The 21,462-nt window shown below is 37.8% G+C and overlaps 2 protein-coding genes across 6 annotated transcripts in view; both read right to left on the bottom strand.

Moving 5' to 3' along the window:
• Window positions 1-592: 592 nt before the first annotated feature.
• On the bottom strand, window positions 593-9,572 carry LOC127446452 (BUB3-interacting and GLEBS motif-containing protein ZNF207-like). Of its 3 annotated transcripts, XM_051707366.1 has the most exons (12): window positions 9,375-9,572; window positions 8,811-8,937; window positions 8,589-8,727; window positions 8,293-8,481; window positions 7,438-7,513; window positions 7,277-7,347; window positions 6,887-7,029; window positions 4,895-4,987; window positions 2,502-2,714; window positions 2,163-2,328; window positions 1,158-1,340; window positions 593-930 (listed from the first exon to the last, which is right to left on the bottom strand). In XM_051707366.1, the coding sequence occupies exons 1-11, from the start codon at window positions 9,413-9,415 to the stop codon at window positions 1,180-1,182; spliced, it is 1,419 nt and encodes a 472-aa protein (XP_051563326.1). In that variant the 5' UTR covers window positions 9,416-9,572; the 3' UTR covers window positions 593-930; window positions 1,158-1,179. The 3 variants fall into 3 exon arrangements, with proteins under 3 accessions (XP_051563326.1, XP_051563325.1, XP_051563327.1); XM_051707365.1 differs by having other exon boundaries at window positions 593-1,340; XM_051707367.1 differs by lacking the exon at window positions 4,895-4,987 and having other exon boundaries at window positions 593-1,340.
• An 823-nt stretch (window positions 9,573-10,395) lies between these two features.
• The window catches only part of LOC127446453 (rhomboid-related protein 3-like), a 75,576-nt gene continuing 64,509 nt past the window's right edge, over window positions 10,396-21,462 (bottom strand). For all 3 annotated transcript variants that reach the window (XM_051707369.1, XM_051707370.1, XM_051707371.1), the window contains 3 exons: window positions 20,324-20,424; window positions 16,107-16,167; window positions 10,396-13,928 (listed from right to left, as the gene is read on the bottom strand). In XM_051707369.1, coding sequence (XP_051563329.1) covers window positions 13,657-13,928; window positions 16,107-16,167; window positions 20,324-20,424 — 434 coding nt within the window. In that variant the 3' untranslated portion in view covers window positions 10,396-13,656. The remainder of the gene's footprint in view (window positions 13,929-16,106; window positions 16,168-20,323; window positions 20,425-21,462) is intronic.

The following is a 21,462-nucleotide window of genomic DNA, read 5'->3' as shown; positions in this document are numbered from 1 at the left end:
GGTGAAATATTTACCACAGCCATTGATATTAATAATGCTTTTAAAGAGATCTATCTTGATCTCTATAGGTCCACGTCTTCATCCACTGATGAAGATATTAGGAACTTTGTGGAACCATTAGATCCCTATCCACATTCCAAATAAGCATTATACTATAATCATTTTATTATTTTTATCTGCCATTATACATTTCTCACAGCCTTGGCTAATTAGTGTGCAGGTAGAGAGAGAGGGTGAAACCTCATAAAGCCCCGCTCCCCTTAGTTACTGATGCTGACGTGTCAAGCTTTGCTTTCGACACAAAGCGCAGAGATTGAAGCGATCGCATCAGAGTAAATTACCTCAGAAATGATTAAGTAACACATTTTCAACTGTATATAGGAGGTGGGTGCAACTCACACATTTTCTTTTAAATAGGGGGGTCATGAAGGAAAAAAGGTTGGGAACCACTATTCTAGAACAAGCTAGAAATTAACAGTGAGTGTACCTATCACTATATCTGTAAAGTCATGGTTTTATCAAGAAACCAACCTGCCTGAAGACTCCACTGTTCAGGAAACACACTCACACAAAAACAAAATCAAGAAGAAAATCAAATTAAGTATGTTTTATTACAATACATATTCCAAAAAAATACAGACACACACATATTTACCCTTGTGCTATTAACCCCTGAAATAATGGATGCAAATTGTAAAAAATAAAGAATATTAATTAAAAAAAATCACCATGACAACAGTGATCTGAAGCCCTCACCAAGCTGATGTTGGGGACGTAAAGTCCAACAGCACAATATGGTGCTGTGAGGGCTTCACTACTAAGATAAAAGCAGAAATCTTACTGGGAACTTGCCTTGAGTATGGAGATACTGTTAGGCCAGCGGCTTCAATATATTATGAACCATTGTCTAACATACTGTACTTGTACAACCTGAATGAAACACAATAGGAAGAAAAGCAATTCATGTATCAACTGTAACATTGATACAGTACTGTTATCTTTGTGTCTTGTTTTTATTTTAAGGGATGAATCCAAAAACTTTGTGTGATTTTACATATCAAATGTCCAGTATGTAGTTTTTCTTCAGCAGTGGGTTTAGTGCTCATTGGTTTGGCTACATTAAAAGCACAAGATGAGAAAAGGTTTAACCTCCAAACCTAGTGAGATGACAGTGCCTTTTCAGTATCGGCTGCCTGGAGACATTACAGGTGGCCTTATGCCCATGGGGGGCCCAGGTGGGCCAGCTTGGTATGAGCGCACCATTGGGGCGCTCTGTCCGAAAGGAGGCATGCCACCAGCTATATAACCAGGGATGCCCTGAGGACCACCACCATACTGACCTGAAAGTTAAAATAAACACATGTGTCTTAACATGCAAAATGATGTGCATTTTCACTTCTCTGGAAGCAAACTTATAAACTGAGTGTAAAGACATCAAAACATTTATATGATATCAACAACACAATAAAACAAGACTGACAACTAATATTATTTAGCAGACCTCATTAACCTCACCTTTACACAGTTAAGATTACACAATCACATGAGAGCAATTATTTGAGCCAATCATTTTACACATTTGAATGTTAACAATAATTTTTAACTAAAAATGCAATAAATCAATTTTTCTATCAGTAAAACTTTACAATAAGGTTCTATGTGTTAAAATTAGCAAGTGTGTAGGTATCATGAACTAACAAATACAGTCCACGAACGAATACCATTTTATCACTTGGATGTTGCTTTTTTGCAAAGTGCATTTAAGGCATTTGCAGCCAAATGGAAATTGTTGAACAATGTAATGGGACCACATTAGGCTGTCCTTTTGCTAATTAATTCAAGTAAAGACAAAGAAATTCAGCTTTTAAATACAGCTGAAAAACAGCATTTAAATGCTGCAAAAAGTTAATTGTTTATTCTGATTCATTGTTTTGTAGGGTGTATATTTAACATAGTATTCAATGTCATTCTAGGGAAATAAATAATTGTAATTTTAATAAAAGTCATTGCGAAAACAGGATTTTGCTAAGGTGTATATGTATTAATCTTACACAACAATAATGATATAAAATATAAAACAAAAAAGACAATTAAACCAATAAAACATTTTCTGTATGACCATTAAATCACCCAACAGAATTTGATTAAAAACAGTACCTTACCATATATGGGATGCCTCATACCAGGCTGCTGAGGAGGCATAACCTGCTGGGCAGGCATCATTCCTCCCACCGCTCCACTGGGGGGAGCTGAGGCAGCAGCTGCTGCAGACTGCTCAGGCCGAGGGATTAGCCTCTGATACCTAGGCAGCTGAGCCCTTCTCTCTTCCTGAACAGGGACCAAGGCAAGACAATGTAATCAGAAACTTGCAGTAACATGAACACACTTTGGACTGCATTTATTTTCATCAGCTATCATTGAATTTTCAATTTTGATTATTTTAACTCATCACAATTACTTACTGTCAAAAAAATGAATTAGAGCAAAATTTGAGCACTCACCAGCGAGATATCCTCATCAGGGTGCATCAACTTACTGGTAGAACTCAAGGTGGTGAGGGTGGCTGGCTTACTTGTGACCGTGGCAGGGGGTTTGGCCACGGTACTGGAGGGGGCAGCAGCAGATGGGGTGGAGGAGGGCTGGGTGTAGGCTGGGAATGTCACTTTAGGAGGGTCAGAGGTGGTTGATGATGGTCCTGATACCGTCTGCTGAGCCTGGAGGGGAGTGAGAGATTGGCGTTCATTTTCAGAAAGTGTTAGCAGCAAAAAAACGTCTTGCCTAAGTGGGTTTGTACAACCACAAATCACAGCACACTGGGCAGAAAAATGTATATATATATATATATATATACAAAAAGAATGTCCATTCTTATTATTATTATTATTAATGATGTCCATTTTTGCCATTGCAGGAGTAATAATTTGTTAAAAAAAACAACAAAAAAAGAACTCCACAAATGAGGCAAAAAGATTTAAGGGTAGAAAAAGCAAGCTGTTACAAATAATCATTAAAGCTGCTGTAAGTAATTCCTATTGCATTAAATGTCCCTACTGCCCAACATTAGGGGTGTAATGGTTCTCGGTTAAAAAAAAAAAAAAAAAAAAAACCTTACGGTTCGCCACCCATGGTTTGGTTAGGTTCATCTGTGTAACGACACATCTGGAGGTTTGGTAAAGAAAATTTCACAGCGTCAAATATACAGACACAGTTACAACTTCCACTAATGCACCTGTATGGCTCTCTAGATGGATACTCTCCACCTGTGTCTCACATGGGTCAACTTTTCAACAGAGATTAACTATCCAATTAACTTTTAGTATGTTAAATCGGTTAATTACATCACAGTTCTGCATGCATTGGTGTATAGTTGAAAATGGCAAGTGGAAAAGATAAGCCACTGAAAGAGAAGCCCCCGTAAACTCAAGGTAATACAACATCACTGTTATCCATGGCACGCAGGTGAACCTGAAACTGCACACACTCCCTTCTGTTAAGTAGGCACTCAGTGCTAATTCGGACAGGCATACGTAAAACAATAACTAAAGCGCTTGGAATGTTCATTGCCAAAGATATGCTGCCCTACTCAGTTTATGAAGATTTGAAATTTCAAGCATGATTAAAACACTTGAGGAACATTACAACATCCCCTCATATAAATTTTAACAGCAAGGTTATTCCTTCTATAGTGATGTACAGCTTCCAAATGTTGAATACGTGTTGAGTTTGAAATGCACATTATGGTGATGCATGTAGCATAATCATGCAGTTAAGTTAAAATGTTGATTTAGTAATTAGAGAAAAAGTTTTATGGAACCTAATGAACATTTACATTGGTTTTATTAAAGTAATATTGTAGTAATCATGACTTACATGACTCAATGCTTTACCCATGGTTTTACTATAGTATAACTGTAGTAACCATATAGTAACCATTGTTTACTATAGTAATATTTTAGTAACCATTTAATTAATTATCCTTGGTTAATTTTGTGACTACTATGGTTTTACTAAAAAAAACATGGTGAAACTATGATTACTGTAGTAAAACTGGTGATTTATCTTGTTACCAAATTGAGTATTTTTACTTTGGATTTGGTAGCAGTATTTTTTTTTTTTTTTCTGAACATAGCAAGTATGAACCATAACAAAACCTTGACACCTAAAACGGTCATACAAACCGAACTATGAGAAATTTTAACGGTTACTCCCCTACCTAACATATCACTTACATAGGTAACCAGAGAAATCACACCTGTATTTGTGACGGTCCTGGGCTCTGTTAACAACAAAAGTAGCCTGTAGCCCACTCATGTTAGCTACTTAGTAAAAAAAATAGGCTCTCATCAATAGTGAGGGTTTGGGGTGGGACTACCTGTTTGTCCAAATAGTGAGTCGCTAGTGACATAGAAATCACTTACAGCAGCTTTAAAGTCAACATGAAACTATGTTTCATTGTCATTATAGGAGGTATTTCCGAGTGAAACCGTATATTCAACAAGCACAAATGTAGGCAGGGACCTGACTTTGGTCTCTATATGACTGGAGGAAAGAGGTTGAAAAATAAGTCTGGTGATGTCAGCCACAAAGTCGTAGCATGTTTTTTTTTTTTTTTTTTTTTACATTGCTGAAAGATTATGAAGACAATTTTTAACATATATTCAGTAAATGGGGTCAATATTGATTTCAGGTTGAATTAAAACAGTTCCTAAAATTCCAAATGAAAGTACCAAATCCAACATACAAAAATTTCCAAACACCTAAATGCCCGCCTAATCAGCCACATAAACACCACACCTCTGTATGCACATGCATATCTACTAAGAGCAGAAATAAGTGTGTCTGATCTGCATGCTGCACTGCTGTTCAGAGAAAAACACAAACTACTAGTGCATACTTGTGCAGAGCTAGGGAACAGAGGCTTAGAGGAGGCAGACTGTGTCTCTGCATTGGCAGGAGCGGCACTGGGGCTCGCAACACCTGTCCCCATCTGAAGCACAGAGAGAAAGGATAACAATAAAAAAAAGTCCTTGTGAGGACTCAACCTGGCAACGTATACTTGCCTATGCCTGTTTATAGTCAAAAATAGTCTGTTCAGCAGCAAAATGTTTCGAGAAGCAGCCAAATAATATGACCATTACTGTGCCTTTATTATCATGTTCTACTCTGGCATTAGCTGATACTCTAATGGCAGCTATTAAAAAAATATTGCCAATATTACACTGCCTATACAGGTGCATCTCAATAAATTAGAATGTTGTGGAAAAGTTCATTTATTTCAGTAATTCAACTCAAATTGTGAAACTCGTGTATTAAATAAATTCAATGCACACAGACTGAAGTAGTTTAAGTCTTTGGTTCTTTTAATTGTGATGATTTTGGCTCACATTTAACAAAAACCCACCAATTCACTATCTCAAAAAATTAGAATACATCATAAGACCAATAAGAAAAACATTTTTAGTGAATTGTTGGCCTTCTGGAAAGTATGTTCATTTACTGTATATGTACTCAATACTTGGTAGGGGCTCCTTTTGCTTTAATTACTGCCTCAATTTGGCGTGGCATGGAGGTGATCAGTTTGTGGCACTGCTGAGGTGGTATGGAAGCCCAGGTTTCTTTGACAGTGGCCTTCAGCTCATCTGCATTTTTTGGTCTCTTGTTTCTCATTTTCCTCTTGACAATACCCCATAGATTCTCTATAGGGTTCAGGTCTGGTGAGTTTGCTGGCCAGTCAAGCACACCAACACCATGGTCATTTAACCAACTTTTGGTGCTTTTGGCAGTGTGGGCAGGTGCCAAATCCTGCTGGTAAATGAAATCAGCATCTTTAAAAAGCTGGTCAGCAGAAGGAAGCATGAAGTGCTCCAAAATTTCTTGGTAAACGGGTGCAGTGACTTTGGTTTTCAAAGAACACAATGGACCAACACCAGCAGATGACATTGCACCCCAAATCATCACAGACTGTGGAAACTTAACACTGGACTTCAAGCAACTTGGGCTATGAGCTTCTCCACCATTCCTCCAGACTCTAGGACCTTGGTTTACAAATGAAATACAAAACTTGCTCTCATCTGAAAAGAGGACTTTGGAACACTGGGTAACAGTCCAGTTCTTCTTCTCCTTAGCCCAGGTAAGACGCCTCTGACGTTGTCTGTGGTTCAGGAGTGGCTTAACAAGAGGAATACTGTAGTCAAATTCCTTGACATGTCTGTGTGTGGTGGCTCTTGATGCCTTGACCCCAGCCTCAGTCCATTCCTTGTGAAGTTCACCCAAATTCTTGAATCAATTTTGCTGGACAATCATAAGGCTGCGGTTCTCTCGGTTGGTTGTGCATCTTTTTCTTCAACACCTTTTCCTTCCACTCAACTTTCTGTTAACATGCTTGGATACAGCACTCTGTGAACAGCCAGCTTCTTTAGCAATGAATGTTTGTGGCTTACCCTCCTTGTGAAGGGTGTCAATGATTGTCTTCTGGACAACTGTCAGATCAGCAGTCTTCCCCATGATTGTGTAGCCTAGTGAACCAAACTGAGAGACCATTTTGAAGGCTCAGGAAACCTTTGCAGGTGTTTTGAGTTGATTAGCTGATTGGCATGTCAAAATATTCTAATTTTTTGAGATAGTGAATTGGTGGGTTTTTGTTAAATGTGAGCCAAAATCAATTAAAAGAACCAAAGACTTAAACTACTTCAGTCTGTGTGCATTGAATTTATTTAATACACGAGTTTCACAATTTGAGTTGAATTACTGAAATAAATGAACTTTTCCACGACATTCTAATTTATTGAGATGCACCTGTATCTTGCTCTAGAATCTTTAATCTTCTCTTTCTCTTTTAAAGGTTGATTTATTCTCAAACAGGGGCTACACATCCAGGAGTTGGTACCTGCACAGCACTGGGGAAGAGAGGTTTGGATGCAGTAGACTGAGTGGTAGGAATAGCTGGTCTGCTGGCCATTCCTGGAGCTGTGACAGGAGCCGCAGGAGCCATAGGAGGCATGCCAGGCCTTGCAACATGGGGTGGCATTCCTACAGACAAGAAAATAATCTTAACTTAAATTCATCAGACCTTCTGCAACATTTTTACAATGATACATTTAACGGTCCTTTAATTGATTCAAACAAATCTTGACGGAATTATCAATAAAAAAAAAATATGCTCATACATGTGTAGACCCATAAACACAACTACAAACCAAAATAACCATAAAATAATAATAAAAAACTATTGTAAATTAAATTTCAATAATTGAATACCAGTGACTAAGATACCGACCTGGTGGCATACCAGGCATCAACGGTGGCATTGCTGGACCAGGGGGCATCATCCCTCTCATTGCCATCATGCTATGCAAAACAGGACTAAAGATAAATCACACTGGTCCATCCTACACTAAATGACAATCTAGAGCTGCAGAGATAAAGATTAGGACCTACCCAGGTGGCATGCCTGGCATTACCGGTGGCATCCCATGCATCATTGGTGGGACACCAGCCATCATATGTGGCATGCCTATAAGAAGAGATGTGAATGCATATTAATGGCTGGTTGTTTTATTATTAAAAACTTATGTTTGAGCTGTAACCACACCACAATCACAGGTGGTTTGTAATCCAATTAAAATGAGATTTTTCTTAATGCGTCTCAGTCTGAATAGTCAGACGGATTTTTATATTGTTGTTTTTCCGTAATTCGTTGTGCATGATGGTTTGTTTCGTCAAGTGTTGTGACGTATACTGTTCCAAACAGCATAAAAATGCCTTCACAGAGCACTTCTAAGGGAAAACAATAATGATTGCCCCGCTGTAGGATCGTTACAAGATAATATTTCATAAAATGACTTTAAAAGTGAGTTCAGAATGACTGTTCATGCTTCAATAAGGTACGTTTCACCACCCACTAAAATAGAGGACGACAGGCATCCCGCATGGGATAAAATACGGGACGTCCAGTTAAAACGGGACCGTTGTTAACCCTAGAAGCAATAAACATTGCATATTCCACCTCTTCCATTTTTTTTTTAAGCCATTGTCGGTGTCAAATATGTTCATAATTGGATACTGCCCTCATGAAAAACATCCACTGCTAAACACTCACGCATGGTGAACAAACGGAAGTTTTCATCGTTACTATGACAATTAATATGGATGTGCTAGCGAAAGCAATTGCAGTCTGAAAAATCAGATCTGTCCACATATAACCTGCAGTTTGAACAGTCAGTCTAAAAATTGGATGAGAAAAAAACATTTTTTTCCTGCAGTGTGAACAAAGTAAACTGTTGACACACACACCTGGATAATTGGCAGGAGGCATGCCTTGGGCCCGAGGCCCAGGAGGGATGCCTGCCTGGGTTATGGGGGGCATGTAAGCAGCCTGAGGCTGAGAAGCAGGCAGCTGAAATGACGAAGGTCCAGCTTCATCATCATCATCATCATCTTCCTCATCAGAGTCATCCTGATTCTGTTTCTTTTTCTGGCCATCTGTTTGGACAAGAAAATAATTATTTCAGCACTGTAACTGTGACATTTAACCATTCTATTGACCTTTTTTGAACCAATTCATTTATCAAAGCATTATATAACAATACCTTGCGACTTTTGATCAAGTACTCTTCTCCGATCTTGCACGTCTTTTTCTGGAATACCCTCCATGCCGTAGATCTCCAATTCTATGTCTGTTCTCCCCGGTATTGCATTAGGAACTGAGTCTATGGTTTCTTTGTGCACCTTTACAAAAAAAGATTTAACACTTCAACACCTCTTGCAAAAACAAAAGTGTAAAAAGACAAAACAATTAAGACAACCCATACCTGCATACAGTGAATGGCTAATCCAGGCCCTGTGTAGAGTTTCTTGTGACATATATGGCATTTGAAATGTTTGGCTTTCTGGTGCTGAATGAGAATCTTTTCGTCATCAAAATCTCTGTTGCAGTACCTTTAGACTTATTTAAGGCTTATAATCAAAAGTAAGAGGAAACTGATTAGGTTACAGACAAGGAAAAGTGCTGATGACGAGGAAGTTTGACTAAGGTTAGAAAACACTCGAACGGATTCTTAAAGCCCAGTAAACTTCCTACCTACATGGCATTTTTAGGCATCACTGAACACGCCAACAATGACACCCTAAAAAAGATGTGTAGTTAGTCAGCTTACTAAATTTCATGCTATCAACCTCAATCCCCACAAGTGGAATATGCTGACTAGAACAGCACTAAGAGCACACATGCACCACATTAAACATACAGACTTCGAACTTCTACCATATGTTGTAATAAAGAAGACTGTAGTGTGTGTGTGACTGACAGCATAAGCTAATGAGCTAAGAGCATGAACACGCTCTGAACAGGCCGCAGCGGACTTTAAAAAGGATACCAGCACCAGGGCTTCAACTGCTTCTTCTTCTTCCGTCCCATTTTATTTATAATCCGTTCTTTTCTTCTATTATGCCAGGGATATAAATTTAAACGGTCTCCAAGCACAATATCTTGATTTCAGATTGGCGCACACACTAAAAATGGCGCGACTCCCCAAATGTCTTGTCACCCACAATGCAGCGGAACATAACGTAATCACGCAGCTGCACGTAAATCCGATCCTTTTTTTTTTCTTTCTTTCTTTTTCTTTTTTTTTTCTTTTTTTTACATTTCTGCTGAGAGAATTCAAATTTTTGGGTCAACTACTCCTTTAGGTCAATTTTCAGTGAAAATCTTGATGTCCGTTGTTCTTGAGTGCTATGAAAGAAGGTCCTTCACAGTGGGCCAATGGCGTAGATTTAGGTACTGATGGTAGGGACATGTCCCCTGTGGTACTTTACCTGAAGTTTATAAGCTCTTACAGTTGATGCTTACCATACCAGTTACAAGCATCTCTGTCAAGAAAGCATTTCTGCTCATTTTCTATCTTGAAAAGACTGGAAATATACTGGAAATAGATATAAACACAACAGTTGAAGAAAGATTTTCTAATTTGGCTAAAATATCAACAGAATCCAAATTATTCACGGCAAGATGCTGTTTGCACAGCAGGGCTATATATATATGAATTCACGAGCGGAGGGTGGATTTCCTCCAAATACAAATAAGAGAGTAGAGATGATTGATGGGGCCCTCAATTCATTCAGAAATTGTTGGTTATAGTCTGTAGATGGCACTGCACGATTTGTTCCATTTATTCCCTGTCTTGACAAGTGCTGGAATTAACCTTTAAACTTTAGGCAAATGGTTCAAGGAGTACACATTCTTACTTCTAAATTGTGTCTCAGTCTTATTTGTTTTTGTTCTTCTGTGTTTTGCAGATTGGGAGCCGCTGGAGTCATTCTGCTTTTATGCTGGTGGATACAGTAAAATCAGCAAATAAATAAATAAATAAAAGCAGTATACTGGCACTTCAAACATAGCTTAAACATGTTAAATCAGTTTATGTTGTTCAGGACACAGAGTGCTTATTTAAGTTGAGATTGAAGAGCTAGATTCTTCAAATTTTCAGTGGTTGAGGTTTTTATTTGAACTTTCCTCTTTATCTATTTGTTTAACCCTAGAACGCATATGTGGGTCAAAAATGACCCAGCATCTAGTTTTTAAGACATAATTTGTACATGAAGCGGTCTTTTGATCTGCCACTCCAGGTATTCCTCAGTTAAGGTGTCTTCTATCATGTGAACATCCTTTTTAATTTTTTTATTTAATGTTTTTAATTTTATATATTATATTATAATTTGTATCACTAAACCTTGAATGCAGATGTGGGTCCTATATAACCCATTTGTGCTTCCTATGGTATTCAATGCATTTAACACTGGAATTATTTTTGTAATACATTGATAGTTTTCAGTTTACATTTGTCATGTTATTAAATATTTGTTAAATACCATATCTACATTATGCAAGTTTAGAAAAGTGTCATTCAGCCAATGCTTTGACAGTCCCAATAAGGCAACCTGAGATTAAATGCCCTGTTCATGGCAAGGGAACAGCAGTCAAAGCTCCTGGTCCACTTCTTAATGTGTTTGAACCTGCAACTTTTCTTTTTTCAGTGTGCCTCAACGCTATGAACAACAAATATAACTACATAGAGTAATATAGAAATATAGTGCCATACGGCAATACAGAGTACATAAGGTTGCCATTTAACAAGTTTATTATTTATTTATTTTTATTTTTGTTGTAAAAAAAAAAAAAAAAAAAAAATTTTTTTATTCATGTCCATTGTATTTATTTGAATGTGTCTTTGTGGGCAGAGTTGTTCAGACATATTATACCACCAAACTGCCCATATTACTGTTTACAAGCTTCTATACACTGTCACCCAAAACTCCTACTCCATTTTCAATGTGTCTGAAACTCTTTAGTACTGAAAAAAGATATATTACCTATTTAAATTACTAATGCAATTATCATTAGAATTAATTTGCCTTGAAAAAATAAGTAGTTTTAGAAAGAATAAGCATCTAGATTTCCTCTGGGACTTTTTTGAACCACATAAGCCTTTAAAGGGGGTGGAATTACATATGCGTTCAAGGGTTAAGAGAATCAGTGGCAGCAATCACACACAGATGATACTGAGTCCACAGTGTGTACCAGGATCAGTTTTACTGTGTAGAATGGCTGTGCACAGAACTAAGAGGAGATAACCAGTCACAAGAGACACAGACACTAACCAACCTGTTCAAATGTTATACAGCACCATTTCTAAATGATACAGAAATAAATGTCATTACATACCTTAAATTGACCAGTTATTTGAGGTACAGTAGGTTTCACACAATCACAGTTCATTCAACAATTAAAGTACTGTAATATGTATGTGTATATATTAATGGCATGTTACAGATTAGTTTAGTTGTCTTTAGAATTCATAACTAATATATCACACTTGTCGCTTTGTTAGTGTTATGTTGCTCAATAGATTTGTTCGGGAGACTACCATAACACACTTCAGTTCTACCCTTGAACTTACCTGTGTTATTCAAATAACAATCAAATACTATTAAATTAATTTAATTAAGTGTGCAATTTTAGAGCTTTAATTAAAAAAGTTGTTCTGATGCATTCAGGGCTGGTGCTGAAAATTCCGTCTTGTTGACATCAATGAAAAGGTAAGGGTATGCAGTTCTACTAAGTTACGAAAATAATGCATCATTTAGAAGATACTGTATGTGAATGATCATTTGCAGAGAGAGTTTGGTATCTGTTCATTTATACCTTTACTACTACTACTGTATCACTTGAATATCATTCAAGCTTCCTTCATACACATTAGGCTGTAAAACAGTACGTTCTTACTCTCTGTCTGTCTTTTTCTTTCTCTTTCTCTCTCATTTACTTGTTTCTAATCATTTACAAAAAAAAAAAAAAAAAAACACTTAAAGGTCAGCCTTACAAAATACTGATCTTTCTCTTTTTAGCAAAACTTTAGTTTCAGTGCCAGTTAAAGGAATATTCTGGGTTCAATACAAGTTAAGCTCTATCGACAGCATTTGTGGCATAATATTGATTACCACGGAAATTAATTTAGAATTGCCTCTCCTTTTCTTTAATGGTGGAGTGGTTGTGGCAGCGGTGTAGAGGGCAAAAGCCCAGAACTGGTAAGCAGAAGGTTGCAGGTTAAATCCCCACAGCAACCACCATTGTGTCCTTAAGTGAGGCACTTAACTTCAGGTTGCTCCAGGGGTTACTACCCCCATAATAAGTGCACTGTGAGTCACTTTGGATAAAAGCATCTGCCAAATGCATAAATGTAAATATAAAAAGCAAAAATCTGGGTAACAGTGAGGCACTTACAATGGAAGTGAGTGGGGCTAATCCATTAACATTAAAATACTCACTGTTTCAAAAGTATAGTCACAAGGAATAAACAATATGCATATTAACATGATTTTAGTGTGATAAAATCACTTTCTGACCTTTTCTGTGTAAAGTTATAGCCAATTGAACAACTTTGTTGCTATGACAATGTAATGTCAACAAACTCTAATACCTAAAAATTATGATTTCAACAACTTTACAGCTCAAATAATAAATGAGTTTTAACAGAAGAATTAATGTAAGTGCTTTTATAAAATTATAAGCTTCACATTTCTGGCTTTAAACACTCCAAAAATTGGCTCCAACCACTTCCATTTTAAGTGCCTCACTGTAACCTTGGTTTTTGCTTTTTTTAAAGAAAAGGAGGGACGAATCGAAATTAATTTTCGTGGTAATCAACATTATGCCACAAATGCTTTTGAGCTTAACTTGTATTGAACACAGAATATTCCTTTAAAAGCTGGGGAATATCTGACCCAGAGTATCTGATTGAACCTGACATCTGACAGACCAGCAGCAGCAGTTTTATATTGCAATTAATAATTGTGCTATCTCCAATAGCCCTCAAATGGCTGAGTTAAAATGTATGTAGCTGTAAAAAGCATCAACCTTTTGGCTTATCCTTTGCAGAAATTTCCAATTTTACATTCACCATTGCTGAAATGTCTGCTAATTTTAGGTGCTTTGATAACACTAGACGCTGGCATGATTTAGGCACTAACACAAACATTGCAGGAGACTGCAGTAAGGTACTTAGCATTTGTTTCTCATTTAAGACGTTCTCAACCATTAAATTAGGTTGTCTGTCATTTCACATACAGCTTCCCACAAATAAATTCACACTCTGTGATTCACGGAGGTGGTGGTAACTTGACATCCAATAGATTGTAAGCAAAAATGTTCCAGAAGATTCCACAGAGGATAAAAAGAGTGTAGACACTGAAGAAGATCCAGAACAAGGACTGTTCCTGCAAACGCTGTTCATAGTTCTGTAGAACCACAACGCCAAGGGTGAGGCCCACTGCCACTCCCCCTAGATGGGCCACAAAACTGGGATTAGGGCATGGTGGGAAGGCTGGGGGAGAGAATCGGAGCCAGACAGCACGACCAAACTCCACACTCACTGTAGACACAGAAAGTTAGAGGTTTACATTGACGATCTACAAGTAGAAGCAAAAAAGAAGAAAAAGCATTTACATGTTAGGTAAAAAAACATCTTAAAAAGAGGAAATCTTCAATACAGCAAACATAAAGAAGCACCAAGTCATTTTTTTGTTTACATTTCACTGGCTAATACAATAGTGGTCTTGGGGTTTGGACCTATTGGCCTGGATCACGCAAAAGCAAACATTTTCAGATCCCATTGTAGAAATAATCTATTCAAAGGTGTATTTGACACCCATGAACTGAAGTGTCTGATAACAGAGGGTTACCAAGAAAAAGTGAGTAGTATTCGGCTGGTCATAGGATTTCAACATTGCTGCCACAATGAGGGGAGGACCCGCCTTATGTAGAATAAAACTGTGTTGAAAAAAAAAAAGAATTAAAAATATATACAGTATTGTTGTCACTGTCCTGTCACTCTGTCAGTCTGGGTTTTTGTGTGACAGCACCGTGGCATCATTGTCCCATGTCTGTCTTGTGTTTCGTTGTCTGTCTTTGTGTGAGAGCACGGTTTCAGTTTTGATTTCCCTGCCGTGCGCTCTTCGGTCTGTCTTGTTTCACGTGTGGAGCATGGTGTCTGGATCCTGACTTCCCTGTCTGGTTCGGTTTTGTTGTCCGGATCCGGACACTCATGTTCCATGTTGTGACTAGGATGGGGGTTGTGGCTGGGCCGTGATGACGCACGCCTTGCGCTGAGTTGACTAATCAGCGGGAAAGAGATAAATCAACTCAGCCCCGCGTGCATCATCATGGCCAGGCCACGCCCCCTCTCGTCACACATGTCTTGTCTTGGCCTGAGTGCATTGCGCTTATGTCACCTTGGCGGGATGCACTCGCGTCAATAATCTGTGTCTGTCTCTCGCGACCGTGCGTTGCTCTCACTATGCACTGCAATGCACTTTGTGCTGAGGTGTCGGGTTTGTGCGTGGCCGAACTCTCACACAGGTGTCCTGTCTCGTTTTGTCGCCTGTTGCGTGCATCGCATAGCGTTTGCTTTGCGGTGTGCGCTCAGGCTTTGTTTAGTGTAGGAATGCGTGGCATCGCTTTGTTTGGCGTTGCTACGCATTCTCTCATCTTGTCTGTCGGTTGGCATGAGCGTATACTGCCTTATTGTCTTGGCGTTGTGCGCTCATGCCATTTAGGCGTTTGTTGTCTTGTGTGAGCATGTGGCTTTGTTTTGTTTCTGTATTGCCGCATCACTCAGTCTTGCGTCATACCCTGCCTCCGTGTTTGCCTGTTATTAGTTTATTAATAACACCTGCCCTGTCTCCTCGTGTGTGCTGTCCAGTGCCAGTTCGTCTTGTTTGTTGGTCCCGTTTATGTCTGTCCTGTTATTTCTCCCATCCCTGTTCGGTCAGGTCGGTCCTGTGTCTAGTTACGTTCTACTCCAGCCTGGATTATATTATTCCTCTACAGGGAAGTTTGTTTGTTTTTCCTTTTTTGTGTTAATAAATTCCCCTTATTTTTTACACTCTGTTTGGGTCCTGAGCCTCTGTTGATTTTCTGCAAACCTTGACAATTGTGCAAAAGTTTTAGGCTTTCTTCAATAGTTTTCATTTATCAATTATTGCCATACAAAGTCCAGTAAATCTATATTTTAAAAAAAGCTAAATCAATATTCGGTGTGACCACCTTTGCATTCAAAACAATACCAATTCTCCTAGGTACACCTGGACACAGTTTTTCTTCATTGTTTCTTGGATAATTCACCACAGTTGTTCTATCTATTCAGGTCTCAATTGCTTCTGTCTCTTCATATAATCCCAGACTTACTTGATGTTCAGTGGGGGGCTCTGTTGGGGCCATGGCATCTGTTGCAGGGCTCCCTGTTCTTCTGTACTATTCTATTTGCAAAAGGAATGTTTGGGAGTCTAAAATGTATATTTCCTATTAACACTAAAGCTGAAGATATAAATAACCATCTTAAGACAAATGTTTTTGTGAAACATCTTATGTGCCTAAGACTTTTGCATAGTACTGTATATATTTAGTGCCAATTTAATAAATGGGCAAATCAGAGTCATGAGATAATTTGTCCAGCATTTGTAGCATTAATCCCTCCCTCCCCATTGAGAGTATTATCAAGCACAAAATTACTGTCGTCATCATGACTAACATAAAAACACAGTTTACATACTGCACACCAGAGCCATTGCCATGCGAAAGAGCTTGAACTGACACTTCATCCCTGACCAGTTCTGTAAAGAGGGAAAGAGACAGAGTAAAATTAGGAGAAAATATAATTGGTAGGTAAAAGAGAAAGCATCACATCAGTATTCTTTTCATAGACTGCTCTGGTACTGTTCTGTGAAAATGGTTTTCATAAACTGTTTTATCAAGCCTTGCCTTGGACTGAGATGGATATTTATTGTGGCATTTTCAGTAATGATGTGACAATCAGAGCTGGCATAGAGAAACCTACTGGCCAATGCCCAACAACAGCATTAGCACCTGTGACTCAGCTAACTGAAGGTCAACCTAGCTGTTTTGCAAGTAATATTAGAAATAATGAGTCAGATCTGATTTGAGCAGATGAGAGATCAGTTTTTGTGTGGACAGACTATGTGTAATCGGAGTCCTGATCATGTAACAATGCTGACACAAAAAGTTCTGTCTGAAATGCTAAGCAAGTAGTCAGGAGGGTGCTTGATCTGACTAGAGAGAACTGTGGGCAACAGTTGTGTATTTATGTTAATATTTAATGACAGTGAACATGTCATTATACAGCAAAAAACACATCCATTTACTTCCGTTCAAGGTCAATGGGAGTGGCATGGAGGTCTTTGATTGGTCAGAGGCAGAGTGGGAGGAGCAACGTTGTAGACTTAAATTTAGCTTGTGTCATAATAAGTATGACTAAAAGTCTAGTAACAAGAGCTTAAAAATCTAATCTGAGCTTTCGCCAAGCAAACACTATGATGATCTCATGATATTATCAGTTATTCGTACGTAAATTGTGGTTCTAACACATGTACAATTTTGTACATTTGAATAGACAACAAAACGTACAACATGGATGTTTTGATGGCATCTAAAACATAAACCATTTTACGTCTGAACAACTTCAGAGACTGTTACAAATGTTTACGAATCCTTTGGGTTCAAAGAATCTGAAGTTTTGGAACAATTGCGACAACGATCACGAATCAGGAAATAAATGAAACTAATTCTACACCTACAATTCTAAATGTACCAAAATGTATGTGTAAACATAACAAACAAATATGAACAAATACTCATGATATCACCCTGGATATTCTGAGAATATTGATGGCATTGGGGAGACTGAAAAAAGGTGGAAAATGAGGCCTATTAAACACGACAGAGAGTAAATAAGCTCAAGTGTGAATAATTTTTGTAATGAGAGAGATCATGCTGAAATTCACAGCTATTATTTAAGACATCCTGACACAAGTCATGGGCATCCTGATACTTTTCAAAATATCAGAAGCAGGAACTGAAAAATTAATTAAGTTTGAAATCTATATTCAACATCAATGTTTATCAATCCAGGTGCTGGCAGTGCACATGGATTGGCACATGAATGTCTCCCAGTCTTTTCAGGTATTGGAACTCGGGATGCCACTTTTGAACACTTATGTTCTTATTTCTAGGGAAGAGTCTGATTTCCTTTTAAATACGCATGTAACCAGCAATGGATCAAATGGCTTGCCCAAAACACACCTTATAAAATCCCAAAATGTATTCACAAACTCGAGCACATAGCAATGGGAGAGTGCATTGCTCTCCTCTAGCTCTCTTTATGCATTTCATTGGCTATTGCTCATTATTGGTCTCTTGCTCATCGGAGATGAACTTGAGTTGTGTAGTGTACGCTAGGCTTCAGTCTATATTTTGGTGGATATGATTCTGGAAGATCAAATTCCTCTGTTATATTCTGGAGTTCGTGTGTAGACCCAGTCACAAATGAATTGAAAGTTACATTCAATCTGAAATACCTGGTCAAGTATCACAACGATACCGTCAGTAACCATAGTAGAAGCTGCACTAACCACCTACCCTTACAAAAAAATCTAGATTTTGGGCAAACTAGCCGCAAACTTGCCACAAATTTGCCACTCATTATTTTCACATGAAAATGAGCTTGTGATTCGCTGCAAATGTTTGCCAGAAGTTTGCAGCTCTTCACTAGTAGTGTTGAACCTGCAGCAATAAGCCTTTGGCAACAATGGACAAATTCGACACTCATTATTTTCACATGCAAATGAGCTTTGCGGCAAACTTGTGGCAAATTTATGGTAAGCAAAAATGTTTGCTGCAGGTTCAACACTACCACTTTGCCATGAACTCTTGATTTTTGTAAGGGTAGGCTTGCCTATTAAAATGTTAAATTTCAATAATAAATTAAAACAAAAGCATGTTTCCTTCAAGTGTTTCTCAATTAAGCAAACTTTGCCTCTAGTTTTTAAAGTAGGACCCTATGATTTATTTATTTAAAAATTCTGTTGTATTTTTTCCCCCCAAATTCTGAATTCCATGTTTTAAAGTTTTATTCAATTTCATCATCAAAATTGTGTCTAATCAAATGAAGCCAATCTTGAATCTAGAACAATTAATTTTCAACATACCATTTTTTAATCAAAGATCCTTGCAACATAATTTAAAACACAACGTTGGTCTTATATTTTTATTTATTTGACATTTATTCTCAAATAAAGTGCTGCACATCAGAATAAAGGCCCAAATATACAGTACTCCATCCGAAACCAAAGAACGAATGAGTGTGACGTCATTTAGAACAAATTCTGGCCAAAAAGAAAGTGCTTTTGCGTTCGTTTCGGTGGTTCATAACAGCTTGCCTGGGTGAAATGTTAGGAAAATGTTTAACCGGCTGCTAAACACCTTCTTACTGCCATTGGTCCATATCATCGGTAGGTGTGAACTGGAGCTCCACCTACCTTGACGCCGACAGCTCATTCTGTTTATGTTGTTCAGTCAGTCAGAGTTATTAGCGAGTTGGTGCAAATTTACCTACATCTGTACGATCGTTCAAGTAGAGACATTTTCCAAGACCATGTAATGCTATTTTATGTTTTGTTTAATTAGTCTACAAAAGGAATCAAATCTACTCAAATATTCTCATGTGCCCATTCACTCATGTGCCATCTGCAGTGAAAGCCATTTACACATCTGCCCAAAGTGAGCCTATCTTCATTCTTTTGTCTTTATTCTGCATATTAACACTTTTATATGCTCATCTTTGCAATAGTATCAGTGTCATCATAAATTACAAAAACAGAGTGTAATCTGTGCATATTATGGCTGCGTATAGTGTGTTAGTGCCATGAATTCAAAATGTAAACAAGACACACACACACACACACACACACACACACACACACATATATATATATATATATATATATATATATATATATATATATATATATATATATATATATTCACTGCATATATATTACTTTAAATCATAATCGAGTAGTTAAAACAGCTTCTTTTACTGACCTCATGTGAATTCCACTCATAGAATGAGGCATAAAATCATTGCTAACACGTTAATGTCATATTAGTTTAGGTTTTATTGAGCGTCCGCATATTTAAATGTACTTCTAAACACCTCCCACAGTGGTGTGGTGGGTGTCTGAATGTTCACAATCAGTATGCTGTTGCTCAGCTGCTTAGAACTTCTTTGTACCTCTGAACGAAGAATGAATAAGAACTTCTCCGGAAGGCTTTAAACGAAACTTATTTTAACACTTTTGCTTGTGAGATATACAGCAGGTTCAACATAATAATAATAATAGTAATAATAATTAAATCAATTTTACTAAACACTAGTAATATATTTTTGTCACAATTTCTTAAACTTCACACGTTGAGCTGTTATTTTGAACTTTTATTTTGACTTGAATGTTTTTCTGGTTCTGTGTTTGATGGTAGTTTCACACTTCCGGATAAGACGTTGGTTATATGACCCACTGTGATTATTGAAGTGCAAAATGCTGTGATTTAATTATATAAATTTGCCATCTGTCAGTCAGACAGCACGTGGGCACGAATTGAGTTGGTGCACAGAACTACCAGTACTGCAGAAAAACACTGGTATTGTTACATCCTTTTTATTTTAGTATTGAATTATTACAGCAGTACCGGTACTTTTGACATCATTACCAGCACCATGATTGATCACCTCTGTTCTAAACATTAGACTTGGTGTCAGCTTTGAGATTAAATTGATCACTGGTTACTTCTAAGCAATATCAATAATGGATGATGAACAAATCCCATTTTCTAGAGCAAAAACTGAACACTCAAAACCAGAAATTTTCCACAATACACAAAACCTAGATAGGAATATTTTGATTTCTCTATTACCATGACAACATTGGCGAGGTGGGCAGAGACCAGAGCATAGACTCCCCCTGATGAACCGACCACAGGTGCAGTCATGTCTGTCACTGACACAGCCAAAGAACCTGCAAGAAGAGATGCAGACAACAGTCACAGCAGTGCACAGTTATTCCATCAACGTGTGCTATCCTGATGGCTTTCGCTGTTGCGCCATGTCTCCATGTTTATATCCGTGTCTCTCCCACTGAACGTATTTAGATGCGCTCAACAATATGGAGAGCCTTTCTTTTAATTTCTAACAGTCAGTCAATCCCATACCAAAATCTATGATTTATGATATTTATAAAAAAGTATAATATAGGCTTTACAAACACAACCAAACCTGTTTATTTACTCAGCAAGCTCTACAAACAGCCTTTGGCACTGTAGCTTCTTACTGGAAACTTTTCCAGAAAATTTAACTAAATGTGTGACTAAATTCCCTGCACCGGGTCTGAGCTGCAGTAAAGTGAGTACTGGGGTTAAACTTCCCCTGCCTATGTATGACATCTGCTGCTGCTAATGTCATCAGGGAGAATTAAATGACATTTCCACTTCAAATCATAACCTCCAGTTAATGGAAAATGCAGGTGGGCACTCCCCACCCTCATCTCTCCTTTCCTTTTTCACTGTCCTTCCTTCTGTAACTCCCCCTGCCTGTGTGTCTCTCTGTTTTCTTACATTCTTCCTGTTTGCTGTTTTACCTCTCTATTCCTCTCAGTAGGGATTCCAGACCGTTGACTGTTGTGTTTTTATAATGATTGGAAAGCTGTTTGTAGCATCTTGAGTGTTTGCAGAATCTAATCAGCTTTCCATTTTGTCCAAAATCAAATGGCAATACTTCAAAGCAGGAAATCACCAGGAAATGAATACAACTGGGTGATCATAGTAATAGCAATTTTTAATTATTTATTATGACTTCTTTCAGGAAGTATAAATAATGAGTTCTCATTAGAAAACAGAAGAAAAAAAATTAAAACAGCAGAAATCAACTCCAGAGTCATCTTTAGTCAGCTCAGTTTGTGATGTATTCATTAGGCCAGTGTGCTGAGTGTAAGACAACTATGAAACAGATCCACAAACAGTAACACGCCTAAATACCTGAACTCAAAAAATATACGCTG

Source organism: Myxocyprinus asiaticus, chromosome 9 (genome assembly GCF_019703515.2).
Source record: "Myxocyprinus asiaticus isolate MX2 ecotype Aquarium Trade chromosome 9, UBuf_Myxa_2, whole genome shotgun sequence".
Taxonomy (NCBI): Eukaryota; Metazoa; Chordata; class Actinopteri; order Cypriniformes; family Catostomidae; genus Myxocyprinus; species Myxocyprinus asiaticus.
Note: the sequence above shows the minus strand (reverse complement) of the source record. Positions and strands in the feature narration are given on the sequence as shown.